Here is a 22,675-nt window from a genome sequence, read left to right on the forward strand (position 1 = left end):
GCCTGGCTCCGGCGCATCTCGGCTTCCGACCTGCCCTTCTCCCTGAGCGTGGTCACTTCTAGCTTTGACTTAGAGCGAGAGGTGGGGGACTCGTGCGTCACTTGCACACTTAGAGGCCAGTGCAGGGCTCCTAACTGGCCTGACTTCAATGCTGCTGAGTCTCAGGGAACAGGAGGCCCGAGGGCCAGGGGACACGAGGGAAGGGCTGGCCGGTGAGCAGTCAGAACACACACAACACTATGTCGGCTGTCTTCTATGGACACGCTTCGTGGCGCCCGCAACAATGACTACAGTAACATCACAGATCACTGATCACAGGTCACCACCACAAATATAATAGTAATGAAAAAGTTCGAAATACTGTGAGAATTACCAGAATGTGTCACACAGCCCTGAAGTGAGCAGATGCTGTTGGAAAAATGGCGCCAACAGACTTGCTCAACACAGGGTTGCCACAAACTTTCAATTTGTAAAAAGTGAATTATCTGCAGAGCACAACAAAACCAAGTGAGGTAAAAGGAGGTATGTCTGTGCCGGATGCAAACGGAGTGATGGTGTGTTGAACTTCTTCGTCAAGCCCTGTGATTCTGGAAAACAGCAGACAGAAACACCCTCACTCTTTGTTTCTTAGGGGACAACTTAGTGCAAAGAGGTCACCTTCCCCATGTGACTTGGATAACACTCTCGGATGCCCCCCTGGCTTACCTACGACAGGACCAGACCCAGGCCCTCCAAACCTCCCTTCTTTGCTTCATAGATGATTACCTGAATTGGCCTGTCCCCAAGGAATCGTTGGAACAAAAGGCCTGTTAACCAGACGTGGGGGTGGACTCTCTCCTTCCCCCAGGCCCTGGCCCGTCCTCCGCCTGAGCCAGTCGACAGCCGCTCCTGAGAACAGGCCAGTCTCAGGAGAAAACCTGCTCTCATCCACTCTCTGGTGACGGCACGCCTGCCATCCAATTCCCCTCCCCTGGTTCCATCTCGACGTGTTTACTGCCCCCTCTAAAAGCAACATTCTGGCTTGGGTCTAACCCTTGAGATACGTGCAGATCTACGGTCAGAATATCCCCAATTCTATAAGAGTCCTGTCCCTCCCACAGTAACTCTTTCAAATCAAGTCTCTCCTTACTAAATCTGGATTTTTTAAAAATTTGATGGTGAATTACAAAGCCAAAGTTGATAGAAGGCCAACTGATTGTCCTTATCTGTAAGAAAGCACAGCACAGGGGCTCCTGGGTGGCTCGGTCGGTTAGGCCTCCGGCTTCGGCTCAGGTCAGATCTCACGTTCGTGGGTTCGAGCCCCGCGTCAGGCTCTGTGCTGACAGCTAGCTCGGAGCCTGGAGCCTGCTTCCGGTTCTGTGTCTCCTTCTCTCTCTGCGCCTCCCCCTCTCATGCTCTCTCTCTGTATTAAAAATAAATAAAACATTAAAAAAAATTTTTTTTAAAAGAAGGCACAGCACAGAGGCCTGGGTGTGAGCCTGGGTCCCACCGTCCCTCCCTATGCACCCCTGATTAGGTTATTTAACCTCTGTGTCAGCTTCCTCATCTGTAAAATGGACTTCCTAATGATACCTCAACCAGTTAGTATGTGTGATGTGCTTAGCACTGCTGTTCCCAGTAATGATTATGTAGGTTTTTAAAAAATGCAACCATCATCCTGATTTTCAGGCGTTTATGTGCACAAATTGGTAGATGAGGAATTTGTGTCTAGTGAGGATCAACTCCACATCTCGGAGATGCATCCTGCCTGAATCGGCCTCTTCCACGTATGAGTTTTGGAGAATGTTCTATGTAGTTGTGTGGACCCTCTGCTTCTTCATCTGGGAAGTGGGGTTATGACAGTACCTCCCTCCTGGGCTGACGTTGGGAAGTAACGCACAGTGGATGTGATATACAAGACCCCACAGGTAGTAAGTAGCTCTCATGAGTATTGTGGCTGTAACCAGGACATCGTTTGTGATTTACAGTGCTAAAGGTCAGCTGTGCTAGCCTTGAGCTTATGCCAGAGTCAGAGCGTCTTGGGAAAGAAAGCCGCTCCCTGCTGAGAACACTTGTGTCCTCTGAAACCCGAAGATAAGGCTGGGGCCCTAGGGAAAAAACAAAATGTCTCATAAGAGTTCCCTAATGATAACCTCTGATAATCCCGTTTGGATTGCATGTTCACCAAGACCTAGCCAGCCTCACACATACATCCTAACTCACTAAATCCCCCCAGCCACTCTGAAAGGCAAGTCATTTTATTATCATCATTACAGAGGAGGAGACCAAGATACAAAAAGAGAGAAATCCTTCAGCTGGGACATGGCAGAGTTAGGTTGGAACCCAAAGTGGGTTCAGGATATAAAATATTCAATTCTTTGGGGCACCTGCCTGGCTCAGTTGGCAGAGCATATGACTCTTGATCTCGGGGTCATGAGTTCAACCCCCAACCTTGGGTGTAGAGATTACTTAAAATAAATAAATAAATAAAATCTTTTAAATATTCAATTCTTTTAGAGCACAGGATTTAGCACATAGAAGATGGTCAATAAAAAGCACGTGTTAACCAAATGGGCATTTAAGAAGGCATGGAAATGTGAATGCTTTCAGAACAGAGAATCTTGTCATATGTATTGATGGTACCCGACTTAAAGTAAGTGCTCAAGAAAACATTTGTTGACTTGTATGTCCACCCAGGTAGAGGGTGGATGAAATGCTGGTGTTGGGTTTGGTTTTTTTTTTTTTTATGCTTTTTTATTTATTTTTGAGAGACAGCGAGAGCAATAGAGGGGCAGAGAGAGAGGGAGACACAGAATCCAAAGCAGGCTCCAGGCTCTGAGCTGTCAGCACAGAGTCCGACGAACCATGAGATCATGACCTGAGCCGAAGCCAGACGCTCAACCGACTGAGCCACCCAGGTGCCCCTGGGATTGGTTTTAAGCTATGCGTTTGAGATCATTCTATGTCTAGTGGCCTGGATATGTATCAACTTGGAGCAAGCAATGTACATTAAAGCCAAATCTGTGCAAGATTGGAGTGGATTTGAAATACAGATTTATTCTAAAAATATTAATCAAGTCTCCATTTATGTGCCAAAAGGAAACAACATGAATCCCTTTAATTCAAAAGAGTTAACAATTGTGTAGTCTCAAGCTGGTGGGCTGGTGGGAACTAGATTTATGCCCTTGCTACTAGAGAGTGCTGGATTAGCTGGTCAACAGAACAGTCCATCTTCTGTTCAAATCTTAAATTAGGCAAGTTGTGAATAATTGAAGTTCAGAAGTTCTTTAGGACCACATTCCTTGAATGCAGCAAACCACCCTGAAAGGTGAGACTGCATGTGCTGGTGGATGCAAGCTGGCCCTTGGGAGCGACATTCAATTCTTTTTTTTATGTTTATTTATTTATTTTTGAGAGAAAGAATGCAATCTGGAGAGGAGCAGAGAGAGAGAGAGGAGTGAGGGGGCTGGTAGGGAGAGATACTGAATCCGAAGCAGGCTGTCAGCACAGCGCTGGACTCGGGGCTCGAACTCATGAGCCACAGATCATAACTAGAGCCGAGATGGGTCACTTAACCAACTTTGCCACCCAGGCACCCCCACCCCTGGAGGCTACATTCAGAAAGAGGGACAAAGAGGGAAGAATGTTCAGGCCTGTAAATAGTGTCTAGTCTTCATCCAAACATCCTATAAGTAATGAAACTTTAAGATCAACAATGGGGTTAAGTAAAAGAAGAAATCCCTATTTATCTTACCAATCTAGCACAACTTTTAGAGGCTTCGTGTTTTTTCTTCTAGACTTCTTTCTGCACGTTTTACTTTAACAATTCCAGTTATAGCACACATATAATTTGACAACTAATTTTTAAATTAATATTAGGTAATCTATTTTTACACATTTCTACATTGTCTTCAAAACCACAAGCCATTATTTTTCATAGATACATGAAATTCTCCCTACTAAAATGCAGCAGAGAGGGGTGCCTGGTTAGGTGCCAGTCAGTTTAGTTTCTGACTCTTGGTTTTGGCTCTGGGCATGGGTTCGAACCCCGCATCAGGCTCTGTGCTGGCAGTGCGGAGCCTGCTTGGAATTCTCTCTCTTTCTCTCTCTCTCTCTCTCTCTCTCTCTCTTTGCCCCTCCCCTACTTGCACCATCTCTGTTTCTCTGAAAATAAATAAACTTTAAAAAATAAACACTGAGGCACCTGGGTAGCTCAGTCAGTTAAGTGTCTGACTTTGGCTTCGGCCATGACCTCACGGTTTGCAAGTTCAAGCCCCACATTAGGCTCTGTGCTAATAGCTTGGAGCCTGAGCCTGCTTCTGATTCTGTGTCTCCCTCTCTCTCTGCCCCTACCCTCCTCACACCCTCTCTCTCTCTTTCAAAAATAAATAAACATGTAAAAAATTTAATAATGAATAAATAAATAAAGTAAGTAAGTAAATAAATAAAATGCAGCATAGACAAATGGTCAGAGTCTGGATTCTGGAGCTAGGATACCTGGGTTCAAATCCTGGTCCACCACTTACCAACCATGTGACTTTAGCCAGTCACTTAACCCCTCTGTGCCTCAGTTTCCTCATCTGTAATGTAGGGTGATACTAGCACCTTCCTAGAGTTGTTAGAAGGATTGAAATGGTTTGATCAGTTTAAGTAATGGGCACAAGTCCTGACACGAGGCAGTTACTGTGCAGGTGTTTGTTAAGTAAATGGCAACTGTGTTCTTTAACCCATGCTGCTACTTTCATTGGCTTTTTCTGGTTCCTGGAACCAGAAGAATTGTCAGTTCAGTTCTTATCTTGGGTCATCAGCTCTGCTTTTTTTTTTTTAATTTTTTTAAATGTTTTTATTTATTTTTGAGAGAGAGAGAGAGAGCCTGAGCAGGGGAGGGTCAAAGAGAGGAGTCACAGGATCTGAAGATAGGCTCCAGGCTCTGAACTAGCGGTCAGCACAGAGCCTGACACGGGGCTTGAACCCACGAACCGTGAGATCATGACCTGAGCCAAAGTCGGACGCTTAACTGACTGAGCCACCCAGGTGCCCCACCGGCTCTGCTCTCTGCCAGTGGTCCCATCTCTCCCAGACCCTGGCCATAAAGCTTCTCCCAAGTCCTCCCATTGCCAGTGATCTCTTGGACCACCAGCAGTTATAAGCAGAGCTTCTTAGGGGAATAGGCATCTTCGGAGTTATCCAGGGCTTTTCTCATAGTGGAATTTCACTTCTCACAGTAGAATGCACAAACAAAAACTGAAGATCTGTTATGTAACAGTAAAAACATGATCTGTGGGCGCCTGGGTGGCTCAGTCGGTTAAGCCTCCGGCTTCGGCTCAGGTCAGATCTCACGTTCGTGGGTTGGAGCCCCGCGTCAGGCTCTGTGCTGACAGCCAGCTCAGAGCCTGGAGCCTGCTTCCAGTTCTGTGTCTCCTTCTCTCTCTGCCCCTCCCCCTCTCATGCTCTGTCTCTCTCTGTATCAAAAATAAATAAAACATTAAAAAATGAAAAAAAAATTAAAAAAAAAAACCATGATCTGAATATGCGTTCTGCTTGTACAAAGTGTTCTGTATAAGTCTAACCTGACACTTACAATCAGGCTTTTTCAACTGACAGGCCAACTCCAGGCCTGCATTCCAACAAGGAGCCCATGATGAAGCTGAGGACCCAACGGCTGCTCCCTGCCACGGGTCACACTCTCAGAGCAGGGCTCCATGGTGGGCATTCCGAATGACAGCCGCCCCACACCTGTAGCCTTGGGAGCCCAAGACCCCTGATGTACTTTGTCTCACTGACAAAGATCATCTGGAACCAGAGATGCTTATCTTGAAGCCTATGCAAGACTAAGGAGGAAAGGGACTTTCTCCTGCCTTGTTTAAGACTTAAGCAATCCATCAGATTGCCACCCTTGTGTTGACACTGCCCGTTCCCCGTAAAATAGATTAGGGTTGATAAAGTGGTAGATAAATAAAACCAAAGTCTAGTGCACTTACGACTTCCCTCAGGGCCATTTAAGGCTCAGCTCCTAATCCACGAAGAGCAAATACTTGGCAACTGTTCCAGCAACACCCACTCCTTTGCCAACGATATTCTCAAGGTAGTTACTGTTGGGTGGTGCGGCCCTGGAAAAAGTCCATTCTGTAATGGAAATAAATGCATTTTTTCTGTAAATATAATCTTTATGAATAATTATCCCATACTATTGCTATTCCTATCTCCTTTTTTTAGTTTATTTATTTATTTTGAGAGACAGCACAAGCCAGGACAGGCAGAGAGGGAGAATTGCAAGTAGGCTTTGCACCACCAGCACAGAGCCCAATGAGGGGCTCAAACTCACGGAACTGTGAGATCATGACCTGTGCCAAAACCAAGAGTCAGATGCTCAACTGACTGAGCTACCCAAGACTCTCTATTATTCCTATCTTAAGAGGGCCAACCGAGATGCCAAAACATTAAATACTTGTTCAAGGCCACACAGCAGGGAAAGGCTAGAGCTGTCTTTGGAACCCATATTTGCTCTTTATAAGGCGTGTTCTTTTCCTTCTCTAAGTCATTGTCTCTTTGAGCACCTTGGGCAGGAGATGGGCAGGGAGGATGCACAAAGTGGGGACACCAATGATGAGAGCTGTGTGCCAGAGAAGGGTCTCCATCACTGGTGCCGGCTCTCTTCCCAGAGGCTGGATTCCTGTCATCCATGCAACAGCACCAACTGTTTACAGCAGCTCATCCGGAAGGGGAAATGCAATGATTTGTTCTCAGAGGTACATGAGAGAACAGCTCCTAGACTGGCTGCAAAATAAGCAATCAAAGTGACTCTGCTGGGCTTGGGCAAGAGGCTGGATTCCCAGACTACAGTCCAGTCCTGATGTCCTCCCGAACTTGCCCTGCAGTCACCCCAAATTCATCACTAATGGCTCCACCTTCTGGAATTCCTTATTCTTGTAAATGGCATTGCCCTCCCTCCAGTTACCCAAGACCAATGCCTTCTCCTGATCCTCACCTCCATTCAGTCCCCTTGCCTTCCATCCTAAAATTTTGACAACCATCTCCATATCTCATTTTCTGTACGTTGTGAGAAAAAAAGACAGGCATGCCATCAGATTGCCACCAAGGTTGGGGATGCAGCAGGAAATGACATCATAATTGTCCAAAATTTCATATTACATCGATTCAGGTTATTCTAGTTAAGAAACAATGGGCATGACTCTCAGTACTGACATCCCTGAAACCCATGCTGATGGGGAAGATATGTGGTCAGCTGAAATGGTCAGAATTTCAGAAATCCTTGGCCAAGCCATTAGAAAGAGGTGACTAAGTACCCAGATTAGGGTGGGAAACTGTTGACAGTACTAGGGGACTCTGCCAAGACTTCCCAGACCCATTTCCTCTAAGGGTGTCTTTGCAGAGATTTGAAGAGTACTTTTTTTAATCTACTAAATGCCCACCTTCTCATAAAAAAAGAAAGGAAGAGGCTATCCAACAGTTGGTATCCATAACCATAAAAAGAGAGAGGGCACTGGCTTTCCCTAAATGCTACTTTTAATTTCTGACATGTCTTCCTATCTCTCTTCACATTCATTCATTTGGGCATGCATCATTCATCCAGGGATACTGGGCTGAGTCCTAGAAACACCACCATAAAAGAGAGAACTCTCCCCACCTTCATGGTGCTTACTGCCTAGAACAGAGGTTCTTAATCCCAAGTCCCACGGCAATCCCTGAGACGCTAAAAAAAAAAAAAAAAAAAAAAAAAATCTGGTCCTGTGCCCAGTCTTTTTAGTTGGTCTGAGAAGGGGCTAAGTACTGGCAACAGTTTCTAAAGCTCTCCAGGTGATTCCCATGTGCAGCCAGGGTTGAGAAACACTGATTTAAGGCAAGGATCTCAACCAGAGTTGACTTTGCTCCCATGGATATTGAGTAATAATTGAAGTCATTTGGGGGGGTGTCCACAATTCTGACCATCCAATGGATAGATCCTAGGGATGCTGCTTCACATCCTATAGCTCACAGGGCAGACCCCACCATGAAGAGTTATCTGGCCCCAAATAGCAGTAGTACTAAGGTCGAGAAACTCTAGCCTAGGAGGAAGACAGACATTAGGTAAATTATTACAATACAGAGTGGTGAATGTTATAAATAGAAAAGTTCTGGGAACTATAAGCCATAGCTTATATTTATAGGGAACCCCAAGTCCCTTCTTTAGTAAACACTCCACCAGAGAAGAATACAGGGAGGAGAGAGAGAACTAGGTCCCTTCCATCAGCAGGGACTCTATTGTGCTATCTGGTTCAGTGTTCTATCCCCTGTGTCTAAAACAATCCCTGGCATGTTGCAGGTGCTTTGTAAATATTTGCCAAACAACAAAATGCCCACCTGATTAAATGGAAGCTTCGGGCACCATCACTTTTCTCTTCACCTTACTCAGCACTGGTTTTCTGGGCTCACTGCTCCTCCTCTCCAGCCTGCCAGCCCCTGCCCTGCCATATGTCTGGACCCTAGTGCCCAATTCTGTCCCTGAGCCTACCCTTTCTCTGCTTCAAGCCTTAGACATTTCCGCTGACCACAGGGTAAAATTCAAGTTCTTCAGTTCAGCAGCAAGGCTGCACCATCTGATTACAATCTACATGTCCAAGTTTATCTCCCCTCTCTGCTTGCATCCTGAATGCCACACGGAACCATACCGAGAGCATCCTTTGTGCCTCCTTACCCACACCTTTGATTACCTTGGACTTTCTGCCCGGAATGCTCATGCATGTTCCTTTTGCTATTCCTTGCCATTTTAATTTTTACAAAATTTTCCTACAAAAAAATTGTATAATGGACTATGTGCCCATCTTCTGTCTACAAGAATTATCAATATTCTGTTTTATGTATTTCCTCCTCCCACACTCTTCCCCTTTTCTGCATTCTTTAAAACATTTTATTTATTCGAGTAATCTCTCCACCCAACATGGGGCTCTAACTTATGTCCTCAAGATCAAGAGTCTCATGCTCTTCTGACTGAGCCAGCCAGGCTCCCTCTTTGCATGCATTTTAAAGCAAAGCCCACCCTTAACATCATGTTGTCCAGAAACCTGTAAATATGTCATATACCACCAATGGGCAAGGACTTTTCAAATATATGTTCTTTATAAGCTTGTGAAAATTAACAATTCTGGTTTTATGTTTATTTTTGAGAGAGAAGGAGAGAGAGACAGAGACAGAGACAGAGAGCATGAATTGGGGGAGAAGCAAATAGAGAAACGCAGAATCCAAAGCAGGGTCAGGCTCTAAACCCATGAACTGTGAGATCATGACCTGAGCCCCCCAGAAGCCCCTACAATTCTCTTTACTATCATTTTATACCCAGGATGTACTCCAGTTTCCTCGTTCATTTCCAAAATGTTGTTTTACAGCCGGTTTAACTCCAGGCACAAAGAAGTTCCATGCGTCATGTTTGGTTTTCATGTTTCTGAAGTGTCATCTAATCTACAGAATTCTATCCACTTTTCTCACGCCATTTATTTGTTGAGAAAACTGTGGTATTTGTCCTTTAGAATACCCCACATTCTAAATTTGGCAAATTGCTTTCCTATTCTGTTTTTATTTTTAATACTTTGTTTATTTTTAAGAGAGAGACAGCGTGAGCAGGGAAGGGTCAGACAGAGAGGGAGACACAGAATCTGAAGACAGGCTCCAGGCTCTGAGCTAGCTGTCGGCACAGAGCCTGATGTGGGGCTTGAACCCATGAACCATGAGATCATAACCTGAGTCAAAGCCGCATGCTCAATCGACTGAGCCACTCAGGTGCCCCACTTATTCTGTTCTTTAGTTTGCTCCTCTGTCTTCTGTATTTCTGGTAAAGTTAGATCTAGAGGCTTAGGTCAATTTAGGTTCATGTTTCTCTCCCCAAGACTGCCTCATAAGCGGTGCTGAGTGCCTCCTGTTGCGACACCAGCAAGTGCAAACATGAATTATGCTCCACTTTTAATGATGATGATTGATCAGTGAATTCAGGTGCTGGCAACCCAACCATATAATTCAAGGTTCCCCATCAACCTTTCACATGAGTCTTAGCCTACATTAATGACATTAATAATCACTGCCTCTGTTCATATTTCATTCAAGATAAAACACACACACACACACACACAATGATTTTTCCACTTCTGTCACTTTTTTGCATTTATTAGCTAAAATTGTGAAGACTGGCAAAAATTTTAATCTGCATTTGTAGCCTTATCATTATTATTGTAATTTATTATTATTTTGAACTGCCATGTGTATACCAAAAATAAAGCAAATGAGGGGCACCTGGCTAGCTCAGTAGGTAGAGCATGCAACTCTTGATTCAGGGTCATGAGTTCACGTGTAGAGGTGACCATGGGTGTAGAGATTACAAATAAATAAACTTTAAAAAAGAAAAGAATAAAGCAAATGAAGTATTATGTCAATGTCATTAGGAACCAAGATTTTCAGCATCACCATAATTCAGTAAAAGTCATGGCATCTTGAATTTGAATTGACAGTACCAACACACTTTCTAAACATCACCTATTCTTCAGTTCTGTCCTCTCAAAAGGCTTTGAAGCAATGATATTCCCCCAAATTTGGAATGTGGGGAATTTGAAATTTTGAAACCCTAATCCCAACGCAATGGTGTTAGAACCCGGGGCCTTGGAGAGATGAGTAGCTCAGGATTTTGGAGTCTCCTGCACGGGATTAGTGCTCTTAGAAGAGGCCATAGAGCTAGTTTGCTCTCTTTCTGACCGAGGAGGATACAAGGAGAATTGGCAGCCAGCAACCTAGAAAAGGATTCTCCTCAGAACCAACCACATGGGTGTCAGAACTGTGGGAAATGCATTTCTCGTGTTTTTGTAATTTTTGTTTTAATGTGTATTTATTTGTTTGAGAGAGAGAGAGCACACATGAGGAGAGGATCAGAGAGAGCTGTCAGCACAGAGCCTGACGTGGGGCTCAAACTCATAAACCAGGAGATCATGACTTGAGCTGAAGTCAGATGCTCAAGCAACTAAGCCACCCAGGTGCCCCACATTTCTCTTATTTATAAGCTGCTCAGGTTATGATGCCTTTTTAGAGCAGCCTGAGCTAAGACACCTTTGAAGTTCCCGACGGTGTAACAATCAGCTCCCCAGATTTCTGGATGTTTAACAATTGTCTCTCCAAAGTCAGTAGGAGCGGACTCCAGCAACACGGGGAGCACGCAGCAGCTGAGGGAGCCTGCACTTAGTCATCAGGAACATAGAAAAGACGTCCCTCAGGGAGAGCAAAGGATATTAACTTGGGGCCTAGTAGCTCATATCTGAGGTATTCACACTCAATTTTTTCCTACCTCAGGACCTTCACACATATAATACTTCCTTATCGTTTTTGTTTTGTTTTGGTTTTGCCTTGTGGCTTATTCTCCTCCTCCAGGACCTAGCTGAAATACCATCACCTCAGAGAGAGCTTCCTGACCATTGTGTTTAAAGTAGATGTCCCCTCCCTCTCCTGGTGGAGGCTCCTGTGATGTGCCACTCAGATTCCCTTCAAGAGAAACTTGCCCCAGATGCTGAAAGTGGTATTGGCAGACATCCTCCAGGGGCCCCTGGGTGGCTTAGTTGGTGAAGCATCTGACTTTGGCCTGGGTCATGATCTCAGTTCGTGAGTTCGAGCCTTGTGTCAGGCTCTGTGCTGACACCTCGGAGCCTGGAGCTGCTTCAGATTCTATGTGTGTGTGTCTCTCTCTGCCCCTCCTCGCTCGCTCGCTCTCTCTCTCTCTCTCTCTCTCTCTCTCTCTCTCTCTCTCAAAAATAAATAAACATGAAGAAAAAAAAAGAAGTCAGCTCCTCCCACAATTGCCTCAGCTACAGAGAGCCACCCTCCCACTGTGGCCCAATTCCAACAAGTGACCAATGCAAAAGCATAAACACAGCCTGGGAGAAATCTGAAGGCTCATTCCAGTGCCAGAGCTTCCCAAGGGACTGAGCACCCCACTTCTTTCTCTCCTTCCCGGCGGCACACATTCTAGGATGCTCCTCAAGAAATGCCTGGCGTGCTCAACTCTGTCTCGGAGTCTGCTTCCCAGGGAGCCAACCTGCACCACTCTCCATCCCAAATCTCACACCACATTATTCTTCTTCCCAACCTTTTGGTTGTTTTCTAAAATTCAAACACTATCATATTGATTGATTTGCTTTTTAAAAAATTCTGTTAGAATAAGAAGTTCTGATTTATGCACTGAGACTATTCTTATATTCCTATGTTATCGCAGTCTTTGACGTGCAATAGGTGTTCAATGATTTTTTTTTTAATTCTCCAAGGAGCACCTGGGTGGTTCAGTCAGTGGAGGGTCTAACTCTTGCTTTTGGCTCAGGTCATGCTCTCATGGTTTCTGGGTTCAAGCCCAACATCAGGCCCCATACTGGCAGTGTGGAGCCTGCTTGTGATTCTCTCTCTCCCTCTCTCTCTGCCTCCTTCTCTCTCAAAATAAACAACATTAAAAAAAAATTCTCCTGGGGCACCTGGGTGGCTCAGTCGGTTAAGCCTCCAACTTCAGCTCAGGTCAGATCTCACGTTCGTGGGTTCGAGCCCCACGTCAGGCTCTGTGCTGACAGCTAGCTCAGAACCTGGAGCCTGCTTCCGGTTCTGTGTCTCCTTCTCTCTCTGCCCCTCCCCCTCTCATGCTCTGTCTTTCTCTGTATCAAAAATAAGTAAAAACATTTAAAAAATTAAAAATAAATAAATAAATAAATAAATAAAGTTTAAAAAAATTCTCCCAGGGGTGCCTGGATGGCTTAGTTAGTTGACCATCCAACTCTTGATTTTGGCTCAGGTCATGATCCAACGGTCATGGGATTGAGCCCCATATAGAGCACCATGATAAGCACGAACCTGCTTAAGATTCTCTCTCTCTCTCTCTCTCTCTCTCTCTCAAAAAAAAAATATATATACATATATATCTTCCCCTCTCCCCTGCTTATGCTCTCTGTCTCTCTCACTCTCTCTCTCTGTTCCTTAAAATAATAATAATAATAATAATAATAATAATAATAATAATGAAATAAAATAAAATTCTCCAAGTATAGCCAATGAGGCACTGAGGGGCCACAAACAGATCCCTCCCACCCATCAAGGGATCAAATTCAGATCCTTTTTTAATGATCATTTTCATCCATTCATTTTGTTTACATGCATTAACTTATTAGAGGTTTCTCAAATTTTATATTCACATATGAAATTAGAGTACACAAATGACTCTTAATTCAGCATTCTACCAAGATCTGGTTGCCATGGATATCTGCTTTGCCCCAAGGTCATTTAGGAACCAACAATAAGTCGGTGTGGAAATGGGTGCTGTAGGTGGGCGCTAATGAATTTCACCCCGTCTAAGGGAACTAGGTCCCAAAGTTTCGAGAGCCTTATATTTACATCTTATTTCATGCCTACGATCTCAAGATTAAAGTCGGTCTTTTAAAAAAAAATAATTTAAAAAATTTAGAACAGTTTTAGATTTGCAGAAAAACTAAGAAAACTATATAGAGTTCCCATATACCCTGAGTACAGCTTCCCCCATTATTAGCATCTTAGATTAGTATGTGACATTTTCTGTAATTAATGAGCTAATATGGATACATTATAATTAACCAAATTCCATATTTATTCAGATTTCCTTACTTTTTACTTGATGTCCTTCTTCTGTCCCCATCCAGGACATCTCATTACATTCAGTGGTCCTGTCTCCTTAGGTTTCTCTCAGCTGTGGCAGTTTCCCAGACTTTTTTTTGTCTTTGGTATCTTTGATGGTTCTCAAGAGTATTGGTCAGGTGTATTGTAGGAGACTCCTTTCCTGGAATCTGTCTGATGCTTTTCTCATGATTAAACTGGGGTTATGGGTTTGGGGAAGGAGATCACAGAGATATAGTGCCTTTCATCACATCAGATGAAGAGTACACCATCCGCAGGTCTTAGGACTGCTGATGTTATCCTTGATCTGGGCGAGGCAATGTTCTCAGGTTTATTCACTGTAAAGTTACTCTCTTTTCCCTTTCTGTACTGTGCTGTTGGGAAGGAAGTCTCTGTGCCTAACACACTTGCGGAGTAAGGCGCTATCTTCCCTTCTTTTAGAATGAAGTATCTATGTAAATTATTTGGAATTTATCTGCACAGGAGATTTGCCTTTTCTCCCTCATTATTAAGTTATTTGACCATTTATTGATAATGATTATGAGCTCATGGATATTCATTTTATACCTTGGGTTATAATCCAATACCATTTTATTGCTCGCACTATTCGAACTTTACCACTTGGAGTTCTTTCAGCTGACTCCTGTAAAACTATATCTTTTTATTCCTATTTTATTTTTTTATGTTTTTTATTTACTTTTGAGAGACAGCATGAGCAGGGAAAGGTCAGAGAAAGAGGGAGGTATAGAATCTGAAGCAGGCTCCAGGCTCTGACTGAGCTAGCAGCACAGAGCCCGACGCAGGGCTCGAACCCACGAACCATGAGATCATGACCTGAGCTGAAATCAAGGTTCTGATGCTTGACGGACTAAGGCACTCAGGCACCCCTCTTCTTATGCCTGATTTCAAGAGGAGAAAACCAAGCTTCAAAGCATATAAAGTTTCTACCACCATTCAACTAAAAAGAGTAGATATGCGATTAGAATCATACAATTCTATAGCACATGGTTGTTTTGGTTTTATTTTTTTGTTTTCCAGTTCATCATGTTTCATCTGAATGTGGTAAATCTTTATAAATCAATAACTAGTGTATGTTTCACCTGATAGAGCTATTTAAGGCAATAACTAACTGTTTTTGCAACTATCCATCTTCTGTATGCATTATAGAGGAAATTTCTTAGGTATTTTTTTTATAGTGTACACCCTGATGAATTTTCACAGAGTGAATCCATTCATGCAATTAGCACCCAGATCAGGAAACAACCTTACCAGCTTACTAGAACCCTCCTTGTGCCCCATCCAGTCATCCCCACCCCAAAGGTTGCCACTATTCTGATGTCTAACAGCATAGCTCAGTTGAGCCTGATTTTTACCTTAAATAAAGGGAATCATACATTCATCTTTTTTGAGGCTGAATTCTTTTGCTCATTCTCCTGTTTTCCTGTGGTTTGGCTAGTGGAATTTTTTTGTTAAAGTTTCACAAGAAAGGTTACAACAAGCAAAGGTATACTTGTAAAAACATGTTAAACAACTGCATTAAAAAAATTCCCATGCTACTTACAGGAAAAGTAAATTTACTTAAGAGTAACACAACACAAAGAAGGGAAAACTACCTAGAGACATAGCTAAATTGCCCCATTATCTTCAGGTGGCTTAGTTCCTCCTCCCTATCATTATCTATAGTTTCATCTACAAAGTGCTGCCTTAATAATGTCTCTCTGGGTATCTTTCACAGGGAAGGTGTGTCCTGACTGACAGGATGACTCTTGCCAACATAGAGCCCAAATCTCATCCAGCTGCTCCTACTGCATAATGGTACAAGACACCACCTGCCAAATTCAACTAAAATACCATGCAGGAACCCAAGAGAGCCCTGATTTACACTTCTCTGTTTTCTGTTTCTTTTTTTAACACTTATTTTTGAGAGATAGAGAGAACAAGTAGAGGAGGGGCAGAGAGAGACAGAGACACAGAATCCAAAGCAGACTCCAGGCTTTGAGCTGTCAGCACAGAGCCTGATGTGAAGCTCAAACTCACAAATCGTGAGATCATGACCTGAGTGGAAGCCAGACACTTAACTAACTGAGCCACCCAGGCACCTCTGTTTTCTGTTTCAATAACAATCAGTGCTGTTGACGTAGTTTCTTCTGACAGGGATGGCAGACCCTTGATGCCTCTGCCACCACACCCGTCTGATGCCACCACCAACATTGTTAAATCAAAGCACTCTCTCCCTTAGAGCCTACTCACCCCAACATTCCTAACCAAGCAAAGATGGCACAAGAGAGAAAGCATATGATGTGCCACCTCTGTCCATATGCAAAACATGTTATTTTAATTTCTAGTTGGATCCAGGCTTTCATTGAATTGTTTTCTGTTGGACTCAGGCTTCTAATCTCTACTCCATCCTTACCACATTGCTCCCTTACTCAGGAAACTATTCTGGCTTCTACTTGTCTGATAGGTAATGGATCAAGTACCCAGCCTGGATTTCAACAATAATTGGATTTGTTCACCTTCAAACAAGCCCAACTTCCAGACCTACTTTTATTCCAGTTGGGCTGGTTTCTTCATCATCTCAGTTATGTCCTGCTTTTTCAATGCTGTGCATTCCTTCCTGGCCTTCTAAGAGTCACACATTCATGCATTAATTCATGCTTTCAACATATATTCATTAAGTGCCTGCTTTGTGCCGCACGCTCTTTTAAATCATGGGGGTACAGCAGTACCTAAAACCATCCAAGTCCCTATCCTGTGGAGCTTACATTGTAGAGGAAGATGGGGCATATTCAGTAAACAAACAAATGCATATCGTGTCAAGTGGGGATAGGTGTTATAAAGCAGAATAGTGCCTCGGGAGAAAAGTATCATTTTCTGTATGGAAGTCAGGCAAAGCTGTGCTGAGCAAGGAGCAGTGGAACAGATGCTCCAGGGAAGGGGACACCAGGCACAGAGAAGAGCAGAGACAAAGGCTCTCAGTCAGGGATAGAGTGTTGGGGGAGGAATAAGGAAGCCATTTTGACCAGAGAAGGGTAAGTAAAAAGAGAATAGTAGGAAGTAAATCAGAGCTAGTTCAAGCTAGTTCGTGTGGATCCTGTCAGCTAAGGGCTATCAAATGGCGTGGCTTTGTCCCTTAGGGGACATCTAATGAGGTCCGGAGATGGTTTTGGTTGTCACAGTTGAGTGGTCCTACTAGCCTCCAGTGCATAGAGTCTAAGGATGCTGCTTAACACCCTACAACACAGAGGACAGCCCCAGCACAAAGAAGCATCCAGCCCCATTGTCAACAGAGCCAAGGTTGAGAAACCTACTGCAAACCATGGGAAAGACAGTGGTTTTTATTCTGTGTGATGAGATGTCACTAGAAACTTTGAACAAAGAAATGATATCAACTAACGAGTTTTAAAAGGGTCACTTTAGATACTATAGTCAATCACACCTCAAATAATGAGAGTGATATAAAAGGCTGCCCTCTATTGAGCACTTATATTCGGGATACTGTGCTAACCACCTCATCTAAGACATCGTGCTATTTTTCTTCATTGTTCCTACTGTTGCCTGACATTGCCTTACGTGTTGGCCCATTAATTTCTAAATATTTGTTTCCCCCAGCAGAATACAAACTTGGTGGGAGCAAGAACTTTGCTTTGTGATCTGTTTAATCTCCAGCACCTAGGACAGTGCCTGGCATATACCGGGCACTTTGTATCTGTTGAGTGAATAAATGACTTCTAGGGTGAATTTGTTTATCCCTATTTCACACACAAGAGAACTGAGGTTTTTTTTTTTCTTATTTTTTCAACTTCATATATAGTTTATTATCAATTGGCTTCCATATAACACCCAGTTCTCTTCCCCACAAGTGCCCTCCTCCATGACCATCACCCCCCCTTCCCTTTTCCTCTTCCCCCTTCAGCCCTCAGTTCATTTTCAGTATTAAAGAGTCTCTTATGATTTGCCTCCCCCCCTCTCCCTAGCTCTTTTTCCCCCTTCCTCTCCCCATGGTCCTCCGTTAGGTTTCTCCAGTTAGACCTATGAGTGAAAACACACAGTATCTGTCCTTCTCTGCCTGCCTTATTTTGCTTAGCATGACTCCCTCATGGTCCATCCACGTTGCTACAAATAGCCAGATCTCATTCTTTTTCATTGCCACGTAGTACTCCATTGTATATATAAACCACATATTCTTGGTTTATTCATCAGTTGATGGACATTTAGGCTCTTTCCATGATTTGGCTATTGTTGACAGTGTTGCTATGAACATTGGGGTACATGTGCCCCTATGCATCAGCACTTCTGTACCCCTTGGGTAGATCCCTAGCAGTGCTATTGCTGGGTCATAGGGGAGTTCTACTGATAGTTTTTTGAGGAACCTCCACACTGTTTTCCAGAGTGTCTGTACCAGTTTACATTCCTACCAACAGTGTAGGAGGGGGCCCGTCTCTCCACATCCTCACCAACATCTATAGTTTCCTGATTTGTTCATTTTTGCCACCCTGACTGGCGTGAGGTGGTGTCTCAGTGTGGTTTTGATTTGTATTTCCCAGTTGATGAGTGATGCTGAGCATCGTTTCATGTGTTTGTTGGCCATCTGGATAAGAGAACTAAGTTTTAGCATTTATGGCCTAAACCACAGCTGTGATCAAACCTGTATCTTATGGTTTTCTGTCCAGAAATCCATTCTTCCACAGTTCCAGAAACCAGAAATTAGAGACCAGGATGCCACCTTGGTCACATTCTGATGAGAGCTATTTTGCTGACCTGTAGGAGGAAAGCTATCTTGCCGGCCTCACAACATCCTTGTATGGCAGAGAGAGGGAGAGAAATGGAGAGAGAGAGAGAGAGAGAGAGAGAGAGAGAGAGAGAGCGAGAGCACAAGAGGAGGTAAATGAGCACAAGCCCTCTGGTATTTCTTCTAATAAGGATATTGACCCACTCATCAGGGCCTTGCCTTCATGACCTCGTCTAAACATCATTTCCTTTCAAAGGCAATACCCCCAAATACCATCTCATTGGGGGCTAGGGCTTCAACATATGAATTTTGGGGAAACACATCCAGTCTTTAGCATCATCCTCACAAATTTGCAGTCTAGTGTGGGATATAGACAGTATTATGTACAGGACGTAAAAAAGAAAATCATGAATTGTGGCAAATAGTGTGAAAGGAACTATGGAAAGGGAAACAAGTGTTGTGATGAGTAATCGAGGCAGCAGGGAGGAGGCAGATCATGGAGGACTTCTATAAGGAAGCAACATACAAACAAATCAACAAATCATCAAAAATTTAGTACAATGGGGTGCCTGGGTAGCTAGATCGTTTGAGCGTCTGACTTCGGCTCAGTTCATGATCTCATGATTAGTGGGTTCGAGTCCCGTGTTGGGCTCTGTGCTGACAGCTAGCTCAGAGCCTGGAGCCTGCTTCGGATTCTGTGTCTCCCTCTCTCTCTGATTCTCCCCTGCTCACGCTGTCTCTCTCTGTCTCTCAAAAATAAATAGAAAATATTAAAAATTTTTTAAAACTTTAGTACAATGAGAAATACCTTATTATGAACTTTTATACTAATTGTGTGTTGAAATATAATATTTTGGATAGATTATGTTGCATAAAATACACAATTAAAATTAATTTTACCTTTTTTGCTTTTACTTTTTAAAATACAACTACTAGAAAAATTTAAATAACTTACGTGGCTTGCATTATGTTCCTATTGGACAGCACTGCCATATAGTATTCCCTTCCCCCTAAAGACACCAGTGTAGAAGGAAAAAGATAGATTTCCCCAAAGAGGCAAGGTAGAATGGGAATGAAGAACAGTATGTTAGGGGAGGTTGAGAAGTCAGGTTGGCCGAATTACTGACATTTTAAGAATAGGGTAGTATGATAATGGTTATGGGTTTCTTTTAAGGATGATGAAAATTTGGAATTAGACAGTGGTGATGGTTGCATAACTTTACGAATATACTAAAAACTACTGGATTGTACATTTTAAAGGGTGTATTTCATGGTATGTGAGTTACAACTCAATAAAAAGTAAGATAAAAAAAAAGAATAGGGCAGTGTAATACGTACAGGATCTGATGCAATAGAAGATGCTTGAATTTTCTAGAAAGTCTACTACTTTCATCTGACCTGTATGTATGGTGTGTGCGTGTGCATGTGTGTGTGTGTATGTATGTGTGTGCGTGTTGAGGGTAAGTAAGGAGAAAGGGCTCTTACGTGTACAAGTTTTGGCTGAAAGCAGGGAAGTAACCAGACATCCCTTTTACTAAAAATCAGAGTCAGAAGTGACTTGAAGGAAAATGAGTTTGGGAATTTGCAAACATGTGGTGACGGCACCAATGAGCCTCTCACGGGATATAGGACAGGGACTCAGGCAGATGATATATGGAGACTAACGGGCCAGTGACTTTCCCTGATATCTGAGTCATTTTGACCATTAGGAACAACTGTTTAAATTGAAATGCAAACTTCTATCTCTAGTTCTATGTTCTAGGCTAGAACCTCCCTGGTGTAATGCAAAGGGGGCATTCTGTCCATCAAGCACCCTCCACGCCTAATAGCAACCTGAGGTGAAGCATCCTCTCCAGAGGCAACAGCACACATGGTAGAGAATTCTCTGCGTACAGTCTCAGAGTTGATTTAGAACATCTTCAGAAGCCAGCCCCAGCCAAAGTGTTTCACATATTAATTCACTCAGCTTCTCTCTGTCCTGCATTTGGCTGGGTGCTAGGGGTGGAATGGTGACCAACATGGACCAAGTTCCTGCCCTCAAGGAGCTTATGTCTAGAGGGGAACTCAGAGTTCATGACTGGCACTGAGGAATTTCCCAGTCCTGCTAAACGTATTGGCTATGCTGGTAATTGTCTTAGTTGGCAATCTCTGTCATTGTTGTGGTTTTTTTTTTTTTTTTAACTCAGGAGAATGAAAAATGGCAGTGATTTCAATGACCTCTTACCTCCTCTGTAGATACCACACAAGGGGTGTGTTCATCTTAGCCAGAGGAATGTGTGCCTTCTCCAAATTGCTCCTGCTGTTAATGGCTTTTGGTTTGGCTTCTTTTCCCTACAGTCCAAGTACACTAACACCCTGATCTGCATGGAGCTTTATGAGCTCATTCTGCTGACTTTTGTACCTCTGCTGTTAGGAAAACAAGTTGTTAGAAAGAACCTTTACTTAGAGAGTTATGATGATGTAGCACTAAAGGAACACTGAGAACCAGAAGTTATGACCAAGATCTGTCACTTAGTAAAGTGCATTTAATGAGGAAGCTACAGGAGAATGAACATTCTTAGAAGTATAGTAGACATCTGCTATTTTTCCTTGTGCATCAGTCAGGATCCCTAGAGCAAAGAAATAGAAAATTGGATGATTGCAATAATATTCAGTAAAGGGTGTGGGAAAGGTTAGAGCACCCCTAGGCACATATAAAGTCAGGATACCCTTTCCTAGGCCTAAAGGAGCAAGGGAGGGATTACTGAAAAGGGAGTTACTGGCATTTAGAAAAGGTAAACAGTGACCTTCAGGCAAGGGGTTGGGCAGCCCAACAGTGACCCTGCAAGGGGAATAATCTGAGTTCACTTCTCCCTTCCTATAGACTCTCCCCATGCTCTCCATTAGCTGGAGTCGGCCTCCAGGATTGAGAGAAGAGAGTGGAAGATTAATGGGGAAGGGGGCGTGCAATATGGATTCACCCACAACCAGCACATCCCACCTGCCATCCTCTCTTCTGATAATGGGAACTTGCTTTGGTTTGAGAGAATGTTATGTTAATTGTGTTCCCCCCACAAAAGAAATATGTTGAGGTCCTAATCTCCACTATCTCAGAATGTGACCTTATTTGGGCATGGGGTAGTTACAGATGGAATTTGCTAAGATGAGGTCATAGTGAAGTCAGGTGGGCCCTTAATCCAATATGACTGGTGTTCTTATAAAAAGAGGAAAATCTGGATGTAGACAGGAAGGAGAGGCCACCATAGGAAGATGGAGGCAGAGATTGGGGTGATGTTAACATAAGCCAGGAATCACTGGGGGGGGGCCCAGAAACTGGAAGAGACAAGGAAGTATCCTCTTCTAGAGGCTTCAGATAGAAAGAAGCCCTGCTGACACCTCAATATTGGATCTCAAGCTTCAGAACTATAAAACAATTAAAAACAACTGTTCTGTTGTCTGTGGTCCTTTGTTACAGCAGCCCTGGGACATTGTAAAGGGTGCTACACCTTCTCTACCACATGTTCTCTTGATTGGACAGCCCAATCTGGCCCCGGCAGGGGGAAAGGATACTTCTCCCTTGAAATACGGTTTTTAAGGATGAAAATAGAGGGATGGGCAAGACCTAGATTTGGATCCCACCTTTTCCTGGTGGAAGTGGGATGAGCCAGTCCCAAGGGAAATAGACACCCTAGGGCTAACCCCCCACCATAGGGGGTTTCTGAGCAGGTAGGACACCTCACAGGGGTGCTCCTGAGAGAGCTAGTGCTTTGAGCAATCTGAAACTCATTGTCAACTCTACTCATAAGAGCTTTTTGCTAGAATTGTTTTGAAGACACAAAGATGACCTTTTCTGGCCAAAGCCTGGAAAAGAAGGAGGAAACAAAGAGATAAGAAGACCCTGGCCTAACTTCCTAGTTTTCTGCAAGAAGCCAGAATGTCCACCTGAGCATGGACCTACAACATGAGAGCCTCAGCTTCCCCAGCACCATGACCCACCACGGAGGGACTTGGGATTGGTCATAAAGGAGAAGCACCATGAGAATTGTCTCTGCAGATTAGCCATGATGCTGTCATTGAAGCATGGATACAACTTGACTCCTGGTTACACGCTACATAGGTCATTGGCTGAGGTACTTACTAGACACCTACTAGATAAATAAGTATATGTTTAATTTCAAGATGAGAAAAATGCTCTAAAGGAACAAGATATAAAGAGTGAGAATGCCAGCTGGAGGCTTAAAGCCTGGACACCAGAAAACACCTCCTCAGGAAGGTAACATTTAGGGGCACCTTGGTGGCTCATTTGGTTAGGTATCTGACTCTTGATTTTGG

At 43.5% G+C, this 22,675-nt stretch overlaps 1 protein-coding gene across 3 annotated transcripts in view; it reads right to left on the minus strand.

The window, feature by feature from the left end:
• The window catches only part of HSD17B2 (hydroxysteroid 17-beta dehydrogenase 2), an 84,594-nt gene that overhangs the window by 45,240 nt on the left and 16,679 nt on the right, over positions 1-22,675 (minus strand). The window contains exon 1 of one of the 3 annotated variants that reach the window (XM_029925233.1): positions 766-1,076. The exons of the other annotated variants lie outside the window; for them this stretch is intronic. Coding sequence (XP_029781093.1) covers positions 766-1,015 — 250 coding nt within the window. The 5' untranslated portion in view covers positions 1,016-1,076. Of the gene's footprint in view, positions 1-765; positions 1,077-22,675 lie in introns of those variants that run through there. 3 annotated transcript variants of the gene reach the window in all.

This window comes from Suricata suricatta, chromosome 16 (genome assembly GCF_006229205.1).
Source record: "Suricata suricatta isolate VVHF042 chromosome 16, meerkat_22Aug2017_6uvM2_HiC, whole genome shotgun sequence".
NCBI lineage: Eukaryota > Metazoa > Chordata > Mammalia > Carnivora > Herpestidae > Suricata > Suricata suricatta.